General features: G+C 41.8%; 1 protein-coding gene across 1 annotated transcript; it reads left to right on the top strand.

Annotated features, from left to right (window-relative positions):
• Window positions 1-9514: 9514 nt before the first annotated feature.
• On the top strand, window positions 9515-21681 carry LOC306781527 (phosphatidylinositol 4,5-bisphosphate 3-kinase catalytic subunit gamma isoform). Its single transcript, XM_079274420.1, has 12 exons — window positions 9515-9675; window positions 11150-12366; window positions 12804-13440; window positions 14556-14621; window positions 14957-15182; window positions 16367-16461; window positions 17167-17310; window positions 17447-17537; window positions 18399-18529; window positions 18940-19051; window positions 19226-19383; window positions 21021-21681. The coding sequence occupies exons 1-12, from the start codon at window positions 9598-9600 to the stop codon at window positions 21276-21278; spliced, it is 3213 nt and encodes a 1070-aa protein (XP_079130546.1). The 5' UTR covers window positions 9515-9597; the 3' UTR covers window positions 21279-21681.
• Window positions 21682-22756: the final 1075 nt, after the last annotated feature.

Genomic DNA, 22756 nt, shown 5'->3' with positions numbered 1-22756 from the left:
GTTGTGTTGTATAAGGCATTAAATGCATTGTTTATTTTATTCATAACAAATACTGTGGAGCGAATTTTTTGAGCCGGCATGACAAATCTGGTTTCTAACATTTCAGTCTGCTATAACAGAAAAACCCAAACCAGTTAATCAGTCATTAGGATATTACAAATGAAAGCAGCAGTGGGGTTAACCTGCTCTCAGCATTTAGATTCTACCAGCACACATGCTCTCCTGTTCACTTCCTTCCCCTCCCCTCCTCTTTTCTCCCTTGTCCTATTATATCCATCACACTCCACACCTTTTATTCCCGCCCCTCTACACAACACTCCTTTTTTTTAAACACCCTTCCACTATTCTCCACGTTTTAATCCTCACTGTCTCCTCTTTCCATCTTAGCCTCCTCTCACCCCTCTCTGTCATCACCCCTGCCTTCCCCCATAGGGCCACAGTGTAAGTTCAGCTTCCATGCCGTCAAACTTATGTCATCGCCTTCATTGACTGACAGCACCAGCTGATGCTCTGCCGGGCTCAAGGCTTTTCTCTGGTTAGGTTAGAGAAAAACGTTTTGAAGCGTGAGGTGACTTCGGTTTGCAGAGAGGGACATCTTTTGTCCTCCTTTTATTCTTTCTTCTCTTTCTTTATTCTCCTCCTCTTTCCACCTTCTTCTCCTCTATACCTCCTTCTATTCCTGGACATTCTCTGGGGGAGCAGCTGAACCATGCAGACAAACACACCCTATATAAGGCTGGGGGTATGCCATCGCTCCTCCCCCTCCGGCCCTCTATCCCTTCATCCTGATCCCTCCTTCCCTTCTCGTGCCTCTCGCTGCCCTTCTTCTGTCCCGTCACTCACACTCACCCTTCCAGCTCCTCTATGCCTACAACCACGTCATTCTAAGTCAAACCATGTTAAATGTTGAAAAGGGTGGTTCTGGGTGTCTTTTAAAAGCATACAATGTCCAGCAGTATTCATTATTCAAACTGCAAAACGTATATTTGCAAATATAGATACAGAAAAATATCTTTAAATACCCTGTGGTTGTACCTAGTACAACCTCAAAAGCAGTGTTGGGTCTTTTCAACCCATGTACGATTGAATTGTGATAGATCGGCTGTGCATCAGGTGCAAAGTTGTGCAGTGACACACAAGTGTGTGTGGGTGTGTGTGTGTTTCCAGTTCAACTGTGTATTGGGTTAGAGAGAGTGAGGCGATTGTGCTGTGTGGACACTATGAGAGGGACTTCTTGGTGCACTCAGACGTACCTTGTGAACTCTGAGAAACTCAGTCTGTTGTTGTAAAGTACCTTACAGACCGCCAGGGGATCTTCTTTCTGTTGTTGTTATTACACATTGAATGAAATTATTGTAATTCGAGCATATGGACTTAGTGTGGTACATCCCAACCAAAATATATCCATCATGGTACCATGTAGCATCCCTTTTTAAAGGAATCAAAAATCAAATTGAATCATGACATTAAAATCAAAAGTCACATCCAAATGTGGATTTGGAAAATTGCGACAACCTTATCGGGATCAGACCGCGAGGGGCACTGACCAAGCGAGTTCGGAGTGAGACCGGGTTGCTGGCTGGAGGGTTGAGCACTGCTCCCCACAAAGCTTGGAGCCCTATTGGGGGATCACCCTCCGCAGATTGGCCTTGTTGGTCTATGAGAGCCCCCCCCCCATACCAAGCCAGAAACGGGAAGGCCAAGAGGCTCGCTATAGATGTGAAAGCTGTGTAGGATGGAAGGGGCTACATTCAGGTTCTGTGTTACATTGAAAGTCAGCAACGCTGTTGATGGTGGTCCAGAGGTACTTGTAGCTGCTTACCCTTTTAAAAGCCTCTTTACGTCATCCGTGGGACAGGCACAAAGGTTTAAATTGGGTTTTGTTTTTAGACTTGTTGTGGTATTGTTTAATAAAACATGACAATGCAGCAGTGTGGATCAGGCCTAATTCCTGCTGTCTTGCAGGCAGAGAAGAAGCGCTCACCTCTGCACTGCATTTACCAGTCTTCAACACCGGGGGTCAGTCTGACCCTTCACTTACTCAAAAGATGATGTTTTCATGAGTCAGAAGAAAAAAACAACTCCAGGGTCCTGTTTCACAAAGCAGGTTCAGTGACAGCTCTGAGTTAGATAACACTGAGTTGAGGGAAACAGAACGAGCTGTAACTTAAACTCTGGGTCAATTGCCATGGTAACTGACTCTGTGAACCTAACCTGCGACAGGTTTTCTTTAAAAAGCTGTCCCTCTACAGAGCCAGAGACGCTGTTTTATTTCCTCATCATTCAGTCCATATTGAAGGTTTACTGTATGTCAGAATCCAAATCCAGGTTGGAGAATAATATCTTAATAATTTCTTTGAACAGCTTTTCACACTCGGAATAACATAAAGATGTCCTTCCTTATTTTATAATAATTTGTAACGCTGTGCCTTTGTGCACGCAGTAGATGTCAACTGTAACCGATGGAATATAACTCCTATGTTGGAGATGTATATTTCTGAGGCAGCAGGATCGTGGAGCAGCTGCAGAATGTAGTTTGAAAGGGATTTTTTAAAATATATTCTGAAGGTGTTTTAATTTAACATCATTTCATTGACTGTGTTTCGATTTGCCACATTAGCTGAAATAAAGCCACTGAATGATGTTGAGCCAAGATCCAAATAGATGTCTACAATTCTAATTAAGATCATAGTCATGTGTCTGTCTTTGATCTGTATGTTTAATCTTCAATTATATTATTCATTTTCAGTTGGCCTCTGTGTTTTGTCCTGTCAGATTAAAGATGTACAAATACATGTTGGGTCTATATGAAATGGAAAGTTGAAGCACAGAAGGTAATCACGACAACCATACTGTACGAGTATGTCCCAAATTCCAGAATAACTGCCTGTACTGTTTTTACTGTTGTATACATACCATCGACATACTCAATGTCCTGGTGCAATTGGGATTTGTCACTGCCCGTTCAATTATTCGATTTAATGCCAAAAAAAGCCAGTTTCCAGTTTCCAGTGTTCATTAACGACATAAAGGCAAATCAATGGCAAAATCCGCAAGCATGATGTGCGCGCGTGTTTAAAGGTCCTGCACGTGCAACTCAAACAGCCGCACTTAAATGTCAGTGGTTACAATTCTCGTCTTTGGATTGGTCGGATATCACTCTGACAGGAAATGTGTAATGTTGTTTGAGAAATATAATGATTTAAAAAAAAAAAATGTGCTCTTTCTTGCATGGACACAGAACACGTTCCTCTCGGTATCTAATGAACTAATCCATCACATGGAGAATGTGATTCATCAGCAATCATACAGGTGCGTAAGAGCGCGTTGAGACGCTCCATGTGGTTCCACATCTGCAGCACACTCTATTAAACACCTATGGCAATTTAGATGATGCACATACAGGTAACGGAGAAGTGTGGACTTTTTGTACGTAGAGATGACTGTATATAAAGGGGTCGAGGAAGAGGATGATTTGAACAACACATGTCACTCAGCTCAAAATGCAAACAGCACCTATGTTGACAGCAGCGGGAGCGCACAGCCTCACTGGACAATGCGACTGGTTCAGCGAGGAGAACCTAACCGAGCGGCTGGACCCAGCCGGCTGCCTCTTTCTATCCATACTGCCGTCTGGCCAGGCAGTTCCGGCGCTGGTGTGGATTTTCGAATCACGAGCATGGCACTGGAGCGCTACGTGTACGTCTGCCACGCTATCCACTACTTGGTCATCCTCACTCAAATGCGCCGGCGGCTGGCCTTGGCCCTCATCTGGATCTACTCCATCTCCTTCGGGATCATCAACATGATGTTGTTGCACATGGGGAGAGGGCAAAATAATGAGCAGGTCACCCCTGGGATACTGTGCGAGCCGGACATGGTGGAGCAACATGGGCTTCCCCCGTGCCTCTGCCGTCTTTCGCAAATGTGCGGGCTCCATCACGCTGCTGGTCTGCCTGCTGGTCTACGCGTTCTCCTACCTGAGGATGTACCAGGACGCGCGCAACGCGAGGATGCCGTTCAACACGGTCAACACCAAAGCGCGCAGGACCGTGTTGTTCTACTGCGGGATGCTTCTCCTGCAGCTGCTACCTCTGCTGCTCAAAGTCGCCTCGGACGCGCTGTGGGAGGTGGAGGGCACCGCGGCCATGGTGGCGCTGCCGGAACCTATCCCCTCGGACACGGCGGTCGTGCTCCACATGTCGTTGTTGGTAATGCTTTTAGTGCCACCGCTTTAGTCATCAACCCGGTGGTCTACGGGCTGAGAAACGCGGAGATGAGGCGGGCGATGCACAGCCGGTTCCGGTGGAGGATGGCGAGGAGGGGCGCGGATGCGCGCTTGGAGGTGGAGATGAGACTTGGATACATTGTGCCCCAAGACTGAGCTCAGTGACCATTATGATGTTTATATTGATGCAAGCAGGCTGGAACGAACCCATTGTGACTCAGATGCTACCCAGCGAGCATTTGTCCGTTGAAAAGACGTTAAATAAACGACTTCTGTCACCGATGAAAAGATGTTTAAAAGTGGTTCAAAAGTGAAAGTTATTTCACCGACTATTTGAGGATTAAACGTTCACATTTAGAACATATTTCACCGGATTTACAGTAGAGGATTCTTTCATCCTCAACTTTGTTCAAATCATAAAGTATGTCGTTATTTTGTGTCAGGGGGGTAGTCAATTCAAATGCAACAGGTCCAGTTAGAGATAATTTCCTCAAGCAAAGGTCTAGAACATCACAGTAATGTTTATGATTTAGTGCCATACATATTGAAGTAGCCCAACAGTTCTATCAATAAATGTATGTAGTCAACAACTGACTGTCAAATCAAATAAAGAAAGTTCAATTGAATAATATCTCAACAATATTTATTATCAGATTTCAAATGTAACTGAATGAATAATGACATAATCTAATCATAAATAATTGTTCTTCTCTCGTTTCAAGTAAAATAAGGATTAAATAATAAATTACATAACAGAAAGCTTTTGAAAAATGTTTATCTTAAAATAAAGTAATTTAAGAAAAGGGACTTTAACTGAATTGTCTTTGCCTTGCTGCTTTAAATTCAGTTTATTCAGGGTGAAGTAATTGTCAACAAACAAATCCACGATATTATATTCTTCTCATCTTCTAATAAGATACATTTATGTGCAGGGACGTATGTTATATCTGTGGTTATTAAACCACTTGTTTCAGCTCTACTCCTCTCTGTTAACATCATTGTTGGACAGTGAATTCATGTGTTAGGATTCTGATCATATTGGGCTCTGAGGTTTATTTTTCTGTCCCTTCATTTCAGATGTGAGTGGGTTTGTCTGGTGCTTCACTTTGCTGCTTCTTGAACACGACAGCCCACTTTAAAGGGGGCTAGAGGGGGGTAGGGGGTGGTGTACTTGTGTACAATTCACTTTTGCGACACGAATAAAAAAAATAAATAAAAATAAATAAAAATACCTGTGTAACAAAGACATTCTGGGCGAAACAACCACGGGAGCCATTTTACACACTGCAAAACACAATCATACATGAACTAAGAACACATTTAGAAGAATACTACAAGTTTTACCACAAAACCACGTTTTTCTGGGCAAAAAACTGCAGTACTGTACTCTTTGTTTTGGTCTCTGACGAGAAGCACGGAGCGATTTTGGCGAATGAGAGGACAAATCAAATCAAATTACAGAGACTGTAAAACCGGTTGTGCTATGACTGGGGGCATGTCATTGAAATTTTTAGGCTTTATTTCAAGTAATATTTTCGACACAAGTGCTTTTTTTCAGGCGAACCTGAACACTTTTTCAATTTGAGCTGTGTCACATGTGTATTTGTTATTAACCAGTAACATATACACAATTGTACAGATATCAGCACATCTCACAAGTGTTACCTGTATTATACAATCAAAAAAATATTAAAATAGACCTTGTAGTTGCAGAAATACACTCTCTTTAGTATGGGTATGCAATTTTCGAGCAGAGGCCTAAAAATAGGAGCAGTGTACAAGAGGTTTTAATAATCGTCACAGTCTCTGAACATATGAGACATACTGGTTTTAAAAGGTCAAGGTAAAGCGCTAAAATATAAGCGCTCCGTCAAAATGTAATAATTCTCAATTACCTGTCGGTTTTAGGTCCAGGGTCCGGATACAACAGCGTCCGGGTCCGGACTAGGACCGCGGTCCGCCTATAAGTGACCCCTGTTTTAGAGACTTCATAAGAAACCACATCCGCATTTCTCATTTGAAAGCCAAATTGCAAATGTTCCCACTGTTCATGCTGTGTTGAAGAATTTCATGTACACATTTAAATGTCTATTGATTGACTAAAAAAATGGAATCAAAATAGCCTTAACTGCAGCCGAAACAAAGTGACACAAGGTATAACAAACGTCTCTATGTATTGAACCACTGTTGACTTTTGAACTGCAATGATAATACCTGCGTCTTGGTGTCCTTGTATAGTATTTATTTGTTGTTGTTGTTGTTGTTTTCTATGGATCCATGTGTTTGAAATAAAGTTGAATATATCTGTAGGCTAAATATATTATCTCTTTACCAGCACCACTAATGCTCCCTTATTAACATGTGATATCTCGTTTCGATTAATCAACCTCCACACTCCTCCCAAAGTTATTTTGACATAATCAATTACATAATTGCATGGGGATTGGTTGGAGACAACATTCACATAAAAGCCAAGTTTTCTTTGTTTTTGTTTCTTAACAGGTGGAGAGAGAAAGATGAATGGCAATACAAAGTAGGTGGGAATACAGATGATGTTTTCCAGGGTGTTCATTCATTTCTTTGTGATGGTAATCTTTGTGTCTCCACAAAACCTTTTTTTCCCACAGACAATGCTGCCGTTAATTCTGAAAATGCCAGTCTCACAACATATACTGTGATGGAAAGGGTTGTCTTAGTGTCTGAACAAACATTTCAGAGTCATCCTGGTCAGCCAGCATACATCTCACAAATAAGTTGTGTGAGTTACAGCACTTGATTTAAGCCGGCATTGTTGTCTTTTTGAATACACTTACTGTATATTCCACGGTACAACGCCTCAATGATTCAAACACAACCCAGTTCATGCTCGGCTATCTCGATATACCATTACACTAGAGTTCAGGTGTATAGAAACACAGGATTGAAGGTCCTGTGCCTGTCTTTGGATGATATTGCAGCTGAAGAATTCAAAGGAGAACTGCAGTACTTCCTCTTCGAAGTTATACTTCTTTATGATATATGATACGGCACAAACCCTCCAGCAACACTTCCCTTTGATTACACTTGGACAAAAAAGAAAAGATTATTGTGAATGTAGTATTGGCCTATTGCAAATGATCCTGAATGATTCTCGCCAGTGTTTAATGACTTCACTTGTTTTCTCCACAGTATCCACTCATCGAACTAAAGCATGATTCAACTTCCTCATTCAACGTTTGAGCACTTACAGCATAGGATGCAGGAATGAGTCAGCGTTATTGCACTTCTTGTTCCCTGGTCTCAAGATCAATCTGTTTTTTGGATGCCTGACATTTTTTTTTACTTTTTATTGTCGGGAATTTGAAGCTTTTGCGTATTAAAAAAGGCAGTTGCAAACAAGAGGCTAAAAAGTCACCACGTCGACTAGTCCGCTCATATTCTCACCCATGTGACCGCGGTGTTCTTTGTTTATAGCCTTGTGTTAGCTTTTTACTTCCATTGTGTTCAACAATCATAAAAGTGGTGTTCCTTTGGGAAAAATGAAATGGAAAAATCCCATCGGCTTTTTATTGAAGGAGCCAGTGGGACGCTAACTTCTGGGGTTGGCCTATAAACAAACAGTCATCCCTGCAGCACTCTATTTGGTTAATATTAGGAGAGAGTCATGTTCTTGTTTAAAAATGTCAGAAAGTCATCAATACTTGACCCCCAAGACACAATGATTTTACTTTATCAACATTTAACCAAAACCATGATCTTTTCCCAAACCTTAACCAAAGTGTGTTTGTTACCTAAACCCAACCACAGATGGGACTCCCATGCTTTGTATGCCTACATCCACTTGCACCACCTCCCTACAACTTCTGCACAGTACAAGAACGTAGCACTTCATTCCCTGGGGGAAAAACATTCCCACCAAAATTCTGGCAAATATATTAATAGTATAAAATTGTAATTTTCAGGAGACAGGGATGCCTGTGCCATTAAAACACTTAAAGAGGGTAATGGGGTGACGTTGGAAAGAGGGCTGACCATGATGTAGAGAAATTATTTTGTTTGCACAACTACTCCGACTGTGGATAAGACAAGGAGCCCGCTGTATCCCTTCCTTTTCACTTGTGCTTGGGATCCTTTGGCCAGAGGCCACCAGTAGTATGTATTGCTTACCAATGAATTATGCTGGAAACAATGATCTTTTTCATTTAAAATGGAAACACCATTGCACCATTGAGATTTCGGCAGCCTTTTATTCTTTTATACAGAATCCATTTGTTGGTTTTCTGGTTGTACTAACAGAGGCCTGGGTAAACCACTCAATCTGTATCTTTGAATAGCTTTTATTTGTCAGTTTTAATCCGCTGCTTTTGCCCTTTGGTATAGATTATTGCTTAACATGCCTCTTCATTATCTGCAAGTTATTTTTCAATCCCTGTCACAGGAAAGTGCTGTACTGATTATTGTTAATAGTGTACTTTAAGTGCAGAGACCTCACAGCAGCTGTTAAGGAAACATTAAAGTGACTGGTTGTCATAAGCACCACTTGAAAACGCCCTGATGCATGGTGGCAACTGTGTCTAAAGACCCAGTAATATTCCAACTGTGAATTGAAAGTGCATCCATTATCCATTGTAAAGGGCCTTCTCAGAATAGCAAGTCAAACCAGCCAAACAGGTTTGGTGCATTCCTGCAAGACATGCCCCTTTTAACCTGTTAGATTGCAAACACTTCTGTCACTGCATTTCTGAGTACGTAACAAATGTTGACTGGTAAACCAAGATAAACATCTTTCATTGTTTATTGCATTTGTTTTAAAGTGGAACACCTTAAAAAAAGTACCCAGGCCTGTTAACTGTGATAATGTGAGAAAGGGTAACTACAATTTGTTATCTAAGTACAAAAAAGGGAACAAGGAAGTCAACCGATACAATGTCCGTACGTGTTTTGTTGGTATTCATCTCTACGTGTTTGAGAACTGTGGTGTAAAAGAATGAGGAAGTCACCAAAAACAAAAAGGGAACACACAGTCTCACACAGTCAAACAGGTGACAGACTCACACGGACTCCACCTGAGGATCTTAAGAAAGCAGCACCTGTATTTCCTTTGTTAGCGCGCTGCATCTGCAACTCTCTATCAACAACCCGTTAACCACACTGCAGAGAAGGATCCGATAATCAGTCAAATTCAGAGTTCTTAAAAAAAGATTTAAGTTTCTGATTTTCTCTCCTAAGTATCGATGGACCTCTCATTGCTCCTGAACCCGTCTGACAGTCCACATGCTGAGGACTCTTTATTTGGGATGCCAACTCAGGGCGGCTCTGAGAACAACCTGAAATTCATCTGTGAGTTCAAGCACGGGCTCGGTCCGGGCGATGATGATTACGATGTCAATATGGCGTGCGGGTCAGTGTCGGTCATCCTCCCTGCACAGTGCAGTGTCCACCAGCTGCGGCTATGCATCTGCATGCAGGTAGGCAAAACCCGATCGGATGGTCTATTGTTAACAAAAATAAATCTTTCTGAGTGTTTTATGCACTTTCTTTTCAATATATGCACACATATTGAGATTTTGATCAGGTGGTGCTACTGGTGGTGACTGAGTGTTGGGAATGGAGAGCTGGAAAAGTCCTAAAATGTCTCAAAAAGCAGTGGTGGAAGAAGTATTCAGATCCTTTGCTTGCTTTAAGTACTAATACTACACTTTGAAAATACCCTACTACAGGTAAAAGTCCTGCATACAAAACATTACTTAAGCTAAAGTATGTAAGTATTATCAGCAAAATGTACTTAAAGTATCAAAAGTAAATGTATACATTTTGCAGTACAATGTTCCCGGTCTGTGTTTTACTACATATGTTTCTGGATTAATATCAATGCTGCATTAATGTGTGTGTTGCATTTTACTGCTGTAGATTTGTTTAACTCTATATACTGTTGGCCAGTTTAAATTAGAGCAATGCATCATATTCTATTATCTATTATTAACTTTTAACTGGTGCTGGGCAACGATTACAATTTTTAATCACGATCAATCGCATGATTGTTTTTGTTATGCGCAAAGTTCAAAAATGAATTATTTTAAAAGTGCTGCTATATGAACAAAAGTGCAATAACATTTGGTTTGCAAACACTTTAAACAAATCAGGTTCTTTTTAACAGCAGTATTCCCTTTACACAGCAGCAGGTAAAATACAATTATAATGATTCTGATAATAGATATTCAGCCGGTGTTCACAACTTTATCTTCATGTGTGTAATAAATGCAATTTGAAATATAAACCTTGAAAACTGCAAACCTCATCATGTCGTGTTGTTTTATGTTTGATAAATTCTCAGTCGCGATAACTAAATAATATGCTTAATATACATATTACAAACACTTTAAAAACTCTCAAAAAATAATTGAAATTAATCATTTTTGCTTTTTTGGTATTTAGGTCAGACACATATGCAACGCTGATTACCGTAATATGTGTGGTATTTGTTATAAATGTACGTTGGTACATAGAGGGTGATAAGAAGCTGTACCTGGAGGGACTTAGGACCCTGGGGAATGTAGGTGAAGGTCGGCAGCAGCAGGAAGTGACCACACAAACACAGCTGTTCATGGTTCTTGTGTTAAAAATGTCCACTTAATAATAAAAACAAAAAAAACGCATTTAAAATAATTGTCTGCGTTTATTAATGAATGCGTTAACGCGATAATAACACGTTAACTTGCCCAGCACTACTTTTAACACTACGCATCAACATGTCAGCATTGTTATTATAAGCATGTTAGCATGCTGACAACATCGTTTAGCTTAACTGCGCTGTATGCCATCTACAGTTCATGACATTACCTCACTGAGCTGCCGGTGTGGCTGCAGACTTTTGGTTTAAAAATATGTAATCAAGCTGCAACCATCAACAATTTTCCAACATCTTTGTCTCTATGCCTTCAGGCACAGGAACACAATTGCCACCCAGACCCATTTGCAGTATTGGACCCGGAGAGATACACTCTGCTATATGCCAGGGGGGATGACTGGTACGAGGCCTACGATGACTGTCAGGTCATCAGGACGTTGGACATCCCATGGTCATGTGACGACACCGGCCGTCTGTCGGCTCACATAGTGGTAAAACCGCTGATGGCAGTCGATTCGGAGGAGAAGAAGAAACAACAGCGGCGTTTGGCGTGCCTGATCGGACACGACCTGGAGAGAGAAGCGTCTGACAGACTCGGCGAGCTCACGTTCACCCGCAGGAAACTGGCATCTCCGAGAAGACAAGAGCTCAGGGATCGGGACGACGAGTTGTATGCCACAGAGCCTTGGGTAACATGTGCTCCCATTCCGAATGACCTTCAGGACCAGCTGAACAGAAAGCTCCCTGTCACCTTCCATTACATGAGCAAGATCAGCTTCAGCATTCAGGTGGACTTTAGTGCAACACCAAGTGTTCTTCTCACATATTTTAGAAGAGTGGCGGCAGACCAGAGGCTTGATTATGACACTTCGGACAGTTTGGTGTTGAAAGTCTCCGGGAGGGAGGAGTTTTTATCAGGAGACCACCCCCTGAGCGATTTCCTCTGGGTTCGACAGTGCTTGAAAACCAACCAAGACCTCCACCTTTCTGTGGTCCCCGTGTCGGAGCTCGCTGACGAGGCTGTCAAGTTCGTGGACTGGCCTCTTGTTGACGGTTCCAGTGGCCAGTTCAGCTCCCACGACGATCTCCGCCTCGAAGGGAAGGATTTGGACGACATCTTCATGATATCCTTGTGGGACTGCAACAGGAGGCTCCGAGTGAAATTGCTTGGCTTCGACATCCCAAACCTTCCGAGCAAATGCCCTCAGTCTGTTTACGTAAAAGCCTCCATACTCTACGGTAACAAGGTTCTCTTCTCGGTGTCCTCCCTTCCCAAGGCCTTCGCAGATGAAGTGCTGTGGAATGAGTGGCTGGACTTTGATGTTCTCCTCAGGGATCTGCCACGTGGAGCCAAGCTGGCTTTCACTATTAATGTTAGTGGTGGTGACATCCCCCCAGTAACCAAAGACCCAAAACCTTCAGTAGCCAAAGACTCAAAGTCACCATCGTCTTCAGTCAATAAAGCACCGGACCTGCAGAAAGGGAAGGGAAAGGTGCTCTACTTTGTCAATCTTCTCCTCATTGACCACAGGTAAGGTTTTTAATGTTAATTACAACTTCCAGTGTTAAATGTCAGAAAGGGACAACACGCTAACATGAAATGTCTCTGCACTGTAGCTGATTATAAATTTAGCTTGGTTGAATTTCATACTGTATTTTCTTACGACAGATTTTTAGGAAATTGTGCTTCTAAAGTGTAATACATGATTTTATATGTTTAACAAGACATACAGGCAGAAATTCATGTAATCGCTTGCGCGTCGGACCGCGAGTCCATGAGTGAGTGTGCTCCTCTGTGTCTGTCCACCGCTAATCTCACATTCTGCTGCAGCAAACTGAATCTTGGGTGGCTGAGTGTGTCTCCGACCTCCAGCCGCTACACTTGTTCCGTAAAGTATCAAAACTCTAATTGAAGGGTTTGTTTATTTCAAGTAAATTTTCAAATTGTCCACTTGTTCGTCCCTCTAGGTCCGTGCTCAGCCAGGGCCCCTACACCATGCACATGTGGTCCTACCCTGACGTGGAGGAAGGGGCCATCACCTACCAGGCAGACAAGCTGTCCTCTGCCACTAACCCAGACATAGCAGACTCCATGGCTATCAGCTTTCTTCTAGACCGCTACAGCTTCCCTGTGGTTCTGCCAAATAGCTTCAGCAACTCTGAAAGCTCCGGCAGTTGTTCCTCCAGCCTCCCCGCGACCAAATCAACCACCTCCTCACCCCCTTCCACCTTACCCAGCACAGGTTCTTCCTCTCTGCATGTGACACATTGCCAGGACTCATCGACAGACACTGGAGTTCTCAGATCCCAACCTTCAGTCACCAACAACAACAGGGCCTGCCTCAAAAGGTTCCGGGAGGAGAGCATCCGCTACGCCTCGAATCTACCCCAATATCTGCGCAGTGTTGATTGGATGAACCGCAGAGTGGTCGAGGATGTCCACTGGCTGCTGGGAAACTGGGATCCTGGAGAGTTGGATGTGACGGTGGCCCTGGAGCTGCTAAGCATGGATTTTGCTGACAGGACGGTCAGGAAACTGGCAGTCGAGAGATTGGAGAGCCTGTCCAATGACGATGTGTTGATGTATTTGCTTCAGCTGGTGCAGGTATGTGTTTGTAGAGATACGGCAAAAGTGTCTGTTGTTGATCTGAAAAACGTGTGTGTGTGTGTGTGTGTGGAGGAACTGTGACAATAACAATATATTTGAACACACTTTTATATTGGAAGCCAGTAGCAATATTATGCAATTCAATGCAAAAACACCACACATGATTAATATAGTTTATATCCAAGCGTATTATTCCTAAACTAAACAAATAGCTCCAGACCCCCAGGGGCCCCAAAAAGCCCCAGATCCACTGTGTTTCAACTGCATTTGGATAATTGACCGCTTTCTAAGCTCCAGCCTTAGTTACGGTCGCTAGACGTGTTGAGTTTCTGCACAGCACACATACAGTTTACAGATTAAATTCTTCGTCAAAACAATGCGTGGTTAATTTCGGACAGAGGTAGGCAAAAGCAGGTTTCTCGTTTCTAGCTAGCGTCCATTAAACGGCTAAATAGACAACTGCTTTTAGCTAGCTAATTATTGCTAAGTTAGCTAAGTTAGCAAAATATTAAGATGCCAGATGTGTGCTCTGCACTTTATGGATGCTTGTGCACACTGATCCACAGTCAGAGAATGGGACGAAGGAGGGGGTTGTGTTGCACTGCATTGTATTGTGCAGGTGTTGATGTGTCACCTGTTTGATGCGCTCATTTAAGACTGGAATAAAAATAAAATAATTAATAATAATAAAATGTATTGATAGAGCCCTTTTCACAGACAAACAAATCACAAAGTGCTTAACAGAGCAGAAATTTAAAAGCATAAAAAACACAATGTGACCATTGGGTCAATAAATCACATATTTTAAGAGCAGGTTTAGGACATGGGTTTTTACTCAAACGTCAGCCTAAAAAGGTGTGTTTTGAGCTGTTTTTTAAAAGTATTCACGGAATCTGCGAGGCGTAATTAAGTAAACACATTGCTTGTGAATCATCATAAAAAAAACAATCTTCTCCCATTATGTTTCTTTTCAGTTTGGATACATCCAAGAGGACGTGAAACCTTTTAGCGTTAGCCAGTAAACTCAAGTACTGTTATTATGAAGAGGCTCGTATCATACTTGACTACAGATTAGTGACATTATTTTTTCTCGATCCTGTTTACTCATACAGACCCTCAAAGTGGAACCTTACCATGACAGTTTCCTCGCTCGGTACCTCATCCAAAGAGCTCTGCGGGTGAGTCATGCAGCATCCTAATGTGTTTGGAGCAACACACAACATGTCATATTCTATTTAGATTAATATAGAAGAATGTTAGTAGTACATCCTTTTTGTCTTTTTTGTTGCCATTTTAGTTTTTGTAGTTGTTGGTTTAAGGGTTAATGTCAATGTGTAGTGGTGTAACCATGGTCTCAGCAGTGGAACAGGTGTGATTTTATGACATGTCCGGATGGACACCATGGACGTCTCTGTGACGGATAGAAGCACATTTAAACCCTGTCACACTGCAGCTACATCTGTGTCTGTATCCTTCACTCACCTCACCTCCACTGTCTCCTCTTTCGCCGCAGAGCAAGAGAATCGGCCACTTCTTCTTCTGGTATGTCCGCAGTGAGGTGGCAGGGTGTCTGTACTTCCGCCAGCGCATGGCTGTGATTCTGGAGGCCTACCTGCTGGGCTGTGGTCAGGCCATGCTCGACAGCTTCACCCAGCAGGTCCAGGCTGTGGAGGCCCTGCAGGGGGTTGCTCTAGCGATTAAAAAACTGTACCCCGACAAGTCCCACCTTCCTCCTACAGGTGAGACACATCCAAGAAAGACATTCCAATGGATTAATATACCATAAATATACTTTTACAGAATGCTGGAATAAAGTTAAAATCAGTCAAATTGCCCTTTTTCTTTGTCCCGCCCAGGACGAAAACAAGGCCAATAGAAAGTCAATTAGGATCCTTTTTCATGTAGGACAAATGAAACGCATCCACGTGCCTATGCAACAGTCAGAGCTAGTTAAATATCTACAAAGATATTGGTTGGTAGGAGGGGAGGTGAATGGGTCCCACAAAACACAGGACTTTTAACCAGGAGACCAGTTTTTGACATCCATTTTTGTCTCTAAAACATAACTTATAAACTTTCTACAGGCAGTTATTAAAGGTACTGTTATTGCGTACCTGTCTTGACAGAGAAAGAGAAATGAGATGGGTATATTTCAAATGTTCAAACATGGGCACAACTCACTCGCGGGTCTTCAAACACAGTCCCTGTTCTGCGTTGACGATCCCGTTCATTGAGTTTGCTTTTGTGGTTCTTCGTCTCCTCGTTGAAGCGTGGAGAGTGTTTTTTAGTACCTTAAGACAGAAATGAAACATGGATTTTAGGCAGGTTAGACCATGTTTCTAATCTCACATGCTTATCTCACATTCTGTTACAGCAAACTGTATCATATTTTGGATGCCCGATTGAGCCGATTGCCTGAATACAGTCCAAGAAGTTGACTGGGATGGACTGACTTAATTCCTCGATTTCTCGAATTGATTCATTGGAAATTTCTACACGTGTCTCATTTTTTGATGTTGTGTTCTCCTCATTCCTCTTCCAAACATCCATCAAAAACAAAACAAACAAAACAAAACCATTTTCCATCAGCACTGTAGGCTTTTGCTGCAGCTCTGGCAGTTACATGGTACAACGTTGCCATGTAAATGGTGGAGTGATGTCTTCAGTGAGGAGCAGCGGCTGCTTGTGCTGTCCTGCTGATATGAGCACATTCTAAATGTCTAGATCAGATTGCATGTTGTATAACGTCCTCTAGTGAGTGAGTGTTTGTGGCAGCAGGACATGATGACAAACAGCTACTCCTCCAGCCATCGGTGATTGGTTGATCGTGTGTAGCTCCCTCAATGTTCAGTTGCTGAAATCCGAGCCCCCGAGCCCCCTTACCAATTTCTATAAGTGTGTTTTTGTGTTTCTTTTGCTTTAGCTCCCCTCAAGCTTCAAGAGCTTCTTAGAAACAGTAATCTACCGAATGAATTCCTGCTGCCTTATGACCCCCGGATCAGAGCTGGAAGGATCCTGGTAAGCCTCGCTAATGCTGCTCGTGTCTGTGCAAATTGAGTGTGTTGGTGTTTTTTGATGGTCTTTGTCGGCCATGTTTAGTCTTGTGTGAGTGGTTCATCCTAATGCCCCAACAGCCCCCACACACAGTGATTACATACAGGCATTCACAATCAGGCCTTTTAGTTGCTAAGCTGCTAATGTATAAGAACACTTTTCACTTTCTTTTCTATTTCCCTCCGCTCTTTCTCTCATCTCTCTGTGAGCCCGTCTCTCCTTTTCCATCCATTTATTCTTCTTTAAGTTCAAATATATTTCTCATGTTCTCCAGTCCAATGCAGCTACTCTGACCTTCAGTAGTCGGAATGTGAACTGAACGCTCGGTTAAACGTTTCCACTGTAGGAGCGTGCGGTTACTACATTACAATCATACATAGATGTCAATAAACATTTGACAGTTAGTGATATCAAACTACCCAATCTAATTATGAATCAAATATTCCCAGTCTGGCAGTGAATGATGCAGAGTTTGTGTGCAGGCTCATGTGCTCAGATGGATGGACGGATGTTAGAAGGACGACACTTTTAAATATATCTCTGACAAATAATCTAACTTTAACAGTTGTAAGGCTTTAGTCCACATCAGACCTTCAATGAAACCCATTCCCTGTTAACTGTCAAGCTCACCATCAACAAATCGGTTCTCTCTGTATCCCTCTCGTCCAGCTGGACAAAAGCAAGGTGATGGCCTCCAGGAAGAAGCCACTGTGGCTGGAGTTCTCTCCCATGCCGTCGCCCACCTCTGCTACACCTGTGGGAATAATCTTCAAAGAGGGGGACGACCTCAGACAGGACATGCTGGTCATTCAGGTCAAAGAGAATAAATTTGATTTGATTTCATTATTCATCTCACTGAAAAATAAAGAATGTTGGTGTTTTATGTCGGTGGATATATTCCTACCTTTTGGATAAAGTTACCCCTGACTATGTGCATCTTCCTGCTCAGACGCTGGTGCTGATGGACTCTATCTGGCAGGAAAAAGCTCTGGACCTTAACCTCGTTCCGTACGGCTGCATCTCCACAGGACACAACATAGGTCATTTTCACTTTTATTATCGATTTATTCAGTTAGCTGTTTAACTATGCTGTCTGAAAGTTTGTTCTGCAAATCAGCAAATGCTTATTAAGTCATTCGACCTAATTAAACCCTACTTATAATGACTTGGAGTGTTGTCTCCATTTTCCATAATCGTTTTACTATGTTACATAGTTTTCTTTGGGCAACCTCTGAGAAATGATAGACCCGTAAATAAAGCATTACCGTTTTATTTACCAACATGAAGGTCCACAATAAATGTTATTCTGAAAGTCCTAAGGCTGGAATCGAACCCAGGATGTTGCGGTTATGTCACCACTGCTAAGCTAAAAGTGGACTAGTGAGTCATTTACACACTTGTTAGCAAGCACCTTTTCTAAGACGTATTCCTGACGTATTTTATGTCGGAGAACAAAAAAACGTTAAAATCTCTTCACCAAAGACCTTATTTCAGAGGTCTTGCCAAAAACCCATTCAGAAAACCCATGATTTTGAGATGAGTGTGCAAAGGACAAAAATGCTGACTCATTTCTCCAGCTCTATTCTGGTTTAGTGTGATGTGTGGTGTGTCTCCAGGTGGATTTTTGCGGGTCGAAGGTCCCGGGCCGGGTTTCTTTTCCAACTCCTCCCCTGCTGATTGGTGGAGCTTCTTTTGTTAGTTGGATGTTGGAACATAATTAAGAGATACAGAGGAACTAAGTGGGACAGAAAAAATAATGTACAAGCGCTGTAAAACACTTTTCAACACTGTCCTTTAAACGTATATTTTCCAGCACGAGGATACAAACAGGAAGTCCTTTGGACAGTGAAATGAACAAAACAACAACAAAAGAAAAGTGAAGTCAGGTTTCTCCTCCACAGGTATGATTGAGATTGTGAGGAATGCAGCGACCATCGCTGCCATCCACTGGAGCCAGGGAGGAACGTCAGCAGCCTTCAAGAACGATGCTCTGTTTGAGTGGCTCAAGTCCAAATGTCCACTCCAGGAAATAGTAAGTCATCTGGACGTAGTTCAAAGGCAGGGTTTTTGACAAGATGTGGACCCAAATGAAAAAAGCCCGCTCCAGTCAAGCCTTGATATTTAAGATGGTCTGGCTAAATGACATCGGTCTGTGCAGCTGCCCACTGTAAAACGCTGAAAAAATAGTTATTTCTATTTTTGTCTGTGCTCACACAGTTACTTCTTCTTTCAGTGGACACATCTTGTCACTAGATGTCCTGTCTTACACATTTTCACTTTTAGCTTCCAATGAAACCTTTTTACAGCGTGCCTAAATTAAGAGTGTAGACCAGTTGACTTTTGTTCCTTTTATTTCAAATACATTTATTATATAGCGTTGGTATTAGATCTGCCACGTTACCGATTGTGTTACTGCACTGCTGTGATCTCATTTGACGACAGCACTACAAGGCCGTGGAGAGATTTGTGCACTCCTGTGCTGGTTACTGTGTGGCCACGTATGTGTTGGGCATAGGAGATCGACACAATGACAACATCATGATCACAGACCAAGGTATGCGCCACATGTTTGTGCAAATGTAAACAATCCAGATAACGTAAATCTCACTGAGAGACTGACCGAATGATGGAAAAGAGGAACAAATTAACAACACACTGAGTTGTGAAACCCACATGAGTTGATTGACAGGCTGATTTAAATGTTTTTTGTATTTCCCGCGCCTCTCAGGGAACCTGTTTCACATCGACTTCGGTCACATCCTGGGCAACAGGAAGTACTTCCTTGGCGTGAGCAGGGAGCGTGCACCATTCGTCCTCACACCTGACTTCCTGCATGTCATGGGCAGGTGCAAAGGGCGCAACAGCCTCTACTTTCAGCGCTTCAGGGTGAGAAGCCCTGCTTGTGTGTAATTATACTGATACTTTCATATCATGATAAGGCTGCAGTTGTTCTATATTTGTCATATTGTCAGCGAATCCTATGAAAAGACTAAAACAAACTGCAAAACATTCAAAATGCGTCAGTATTCCTGTCGATGCTTCCGAGGTTTCACACCCTATCTTTGACTTGCAGCCTCAAGCCTATTAGTTCTTACAGAAGGCGTACATTAACAACTTTATAAAAAGGTTGTGTGTGTATGTGTCAGCGTCGGAAATACACGAGGGCAAAAATGCCCCTAAGAAATATAATTTTGCCCCTGATATCACTAGGAGGGGGCAAAAAATGCCCCCATAATTTCCTCTAATAATAATGATGATTTAATGAACTTGTCAAAAACATCGTAGCCTATATGACCCAGTGCAGTTGCCATAGAACGGTTTTGATTTTCGCCTTAACTGATGTTGCGTGTGCGTGAAAAACCGAACTTTCTAAACAAATAAATAAATGGAGCACTTCTTAATCAGACCTGTGACTGCGGTCAACTCAGCAGACACTTACATGTTAGTGCACCGAGCGTTATATGCTGAAATTCACGGTAAACTCATTCAAACTGCGCAGATCGGGAGCGAGCGAAGGACTTTGAAAGCTAGCGGAAAGATTAACGTGAGACAACATCCGGTTTCTTCAGACAGACGAATATCCGGTTTTCAGAATAAGATGCCAACACAATGGGAATTAGATTAAATGAATTATATTCACATTAAGTACAAAACATGCTGCCTGCATCTCGTGAGTTAAAGGGAAAATACACCTTAATTGTGCGCAAAGTGTCTTTATTCTTTGATTTGAGGGTTGCTAATGAATAATACCTGACTGACAGTCAATTAAGATATTTTACTCAGCAAAAAAACTCTGAACTGAATTTGGACCTTCAAATGGCACATTTTAAAAATTTTGAAGGTGCTCTAAAAATGTTTTTCTCAAAAATTCCATACAATGACTAATGCATATGTTCAGGACAAAAATGAGTAATATCACAATATTTGAGGTGCTACAAAAATATCTTTCTCAATAATTCCATACAATGACTGATGTATATGTAATCAAGGCATCATTGACTTAATAATTGTTAATAGTTGTTTAAAAAATGTAATAATAACAATAAATAACCACAAATAAATAATAATAAAATTGAATATGATTGTGATTTATGTTTGTTTTTTGTTCAAAAAATCTAAGAAAACACTTTGAATCTGTAGACTACTGCCGAATAGTCTTATTGCCATTTGATGACAATTGCTCATATACTGTAAGCCTAAATAAGTATATTTATTATTTTGAACAAAGGTTAAATGTTATTTCACAAGTTTCAAAAAGTGCCCCCAATTGTTTTTTAAATGCCCCTGGATGGTCAGTGGGGGCAAAAATTGCCCCCTAAGAAATATGTAAATTTCCTACCCTGTGTTGCATAAGTGAATGGACAAATGAATCCACTGTGCACGTGTATGTGCCTATGTGTAAATGTACAGTAGATATTTGTCAGATATTGTGTTCTGTATCCTATTATCGTTTGTCCTTATTTCCTTATCTTTTCTTCTTGTCCTCCATTCCTTCTTTTGGCTTTCTCACCTGCCCACATTAGGACACTTGCACCCAGGCATACCTCTCCCTGCGCTCGCACTCCCGTCTGCTGGTCACCCTTTTCTCCCTCATGCTGCTGACGGGCATCCCTGAGCTGAGTGCTGCAGAGGACATTCACTACCTGCGGGAGGCGCTCCAGGAGGAACAGGGTGAGGCAGAGGCCAAGGAGCATTTCCTCCAGAAAATCTCTCGGTGTGAGCAGCTGGGCTGGACTGTGCAGGCCAACTGGTGGATCCACATGGTGGCAGGCATCAAGTAGAAACTTTGAATCGTGCTGCAACATTTTATTAATATTAATGTCTCAATGTAATATTGTTTTATTTTTCGTGGTTGTTCTCATTGTTTATTTTTATGTATTATTTCTAAACTCATGTACTCCCTCACCGCGGCTGTTTTTATAGACTTTTGGCACAAAAGATGCTCTTCCACCTTTCTAAACAGGATGAGTCAACAGCAGGTCAAGATCAAGTCAGCCAGAAATCTCACTGGCACCTCAAACACGCCGATTCTGTATGTTTGGCTACTGGAATTAGCCGAAATGACCTGCATCATTATTTTATTTATATATATATATATATACATATACATATATATATATACATATATACATATTTGTGTGTGTGTGTGTGTGTGTGTGTGTGTGTATATGTATGTATGTGTATATGTATATATATATATATAGTGTACTGTAACATTAAAGGGGAACTCCACCGATTTTACGTGTCAAAGTTTAAAGGTGTTGACTGCATAAGTGCCAAACGTTGTATAAAGCCAGCCAGCATCAGTTGTTAACTAACTAGACCTTTGTGGTCTGCTCCTTATTTACACTTGAGACTGCGAATTGATGGAGGCCCAGTGGCATTGTGGGTAATGTAGGCACCAGGTTTTGACAAGGAAGAAGAATGTGTGGAATGAAAAGAACCATATCTCTGCTTTTGCTGCGGTTTATACACTTTTTCTAAAGTGTCACTGTGGGTCAGAGTGCAATGCTAAAATGGATGGAGTACTCTTTTACAGTTTTTCTCAATTGCTAAAACACTGAAACCCATTGGCTGAACAAAATTCTCAGTTGCCTGAACTCATTTAGCTAATTGTGCAGTCTGTTGTCAATACCTTAAACTATGTCACATGGTAAAACACAATTTGCAGATCTCACTTAGACTTTTCAGCAAAACTCCAAACACATTCTCAGTCTCAAAACACATTCTGCACTCTAATGCACATGTCATCCACACTGGTAAACACAAGTGGCAACAATCAAATACAAATAGAGAACACATGTCATTGATTAAACACAATCACTCAAAATGGATTTCACTTGTATCAAATGATGTGACACAACCAATATAAGCCGGTTTAGAGAGCAAACAGGTGGTTGAAGGTGATGTCGACGAAGTGCTCTGGCCTGACCCAGCCCAAAGACAAGAGGAAGCACATTGATGATATGTTGACTCCTTTGATTTTTGTCCCTTTTACTGTAGTATTGTATACTGCAGTAGGCCTACAGTGCATTGTAGGCTGTATAATGTACAATAAACAAATTGTATGGCCTTGAACATGGTGCTTTCTATTTGTTCCAGTAACAGTACTGACTGCTGAGTAGATTTTGACTGGTTGCAGGTTCATATCAACAAAGAACAAGAATTACAGAATCAGAGACAAAGGACACGTTTGTGAGCTGCAGGGTACAGTACTGTAAAAATAGGGGTACAAGGAGGAGGAAGAACAAAAGAAATT

This window comes from Melanostigma gelatinosum, assembly GCF_949748355.1.
Source record: "Melanostigma gelatinosum genome assembly, chromosome: 8".
NCBI classification, from domain to species: domain Eukaryota; kingdom Metazoa; phylum Chordata; class Actinopteri; order Perciformes; family Zoarcidae; genus Melanostigma; species Melanostigma gelatinosum.
The sequence above is the reverse complement of the archived record's forward strand: the minus strand, read 5'-3'. Positions and strand labels throughout refer to the sequence as shown.

What these genes read in the sequence shown, in the direction of transcription:
- LOC306781527 (XM_079274420.1), top strand. Translation starts at nt 9,598, where the DNA reads ATGGCGTGCGGGTCAGTGTCGGTCATCCTCCCTGCACAGTGCAGTGTC. An exon ending in TCATCCAAAGAGCTCTGCGG is followed by an intron (nt 14,622 to 14,956) that starts GTGAGTCATGCA and finishes CTTTCGCCGCAG; the next exon opens with AGCAAGAGAATCGGCCACTT. An exon ending in AATGTCCACTCCAGGAAATA is followed by an intron (nt 18,530 to 18,939) that starts GTAAGTCATCTG and finishes ATTTGACGACAG; the next exon opens with CACTACAAGGCCGTGGAGAG.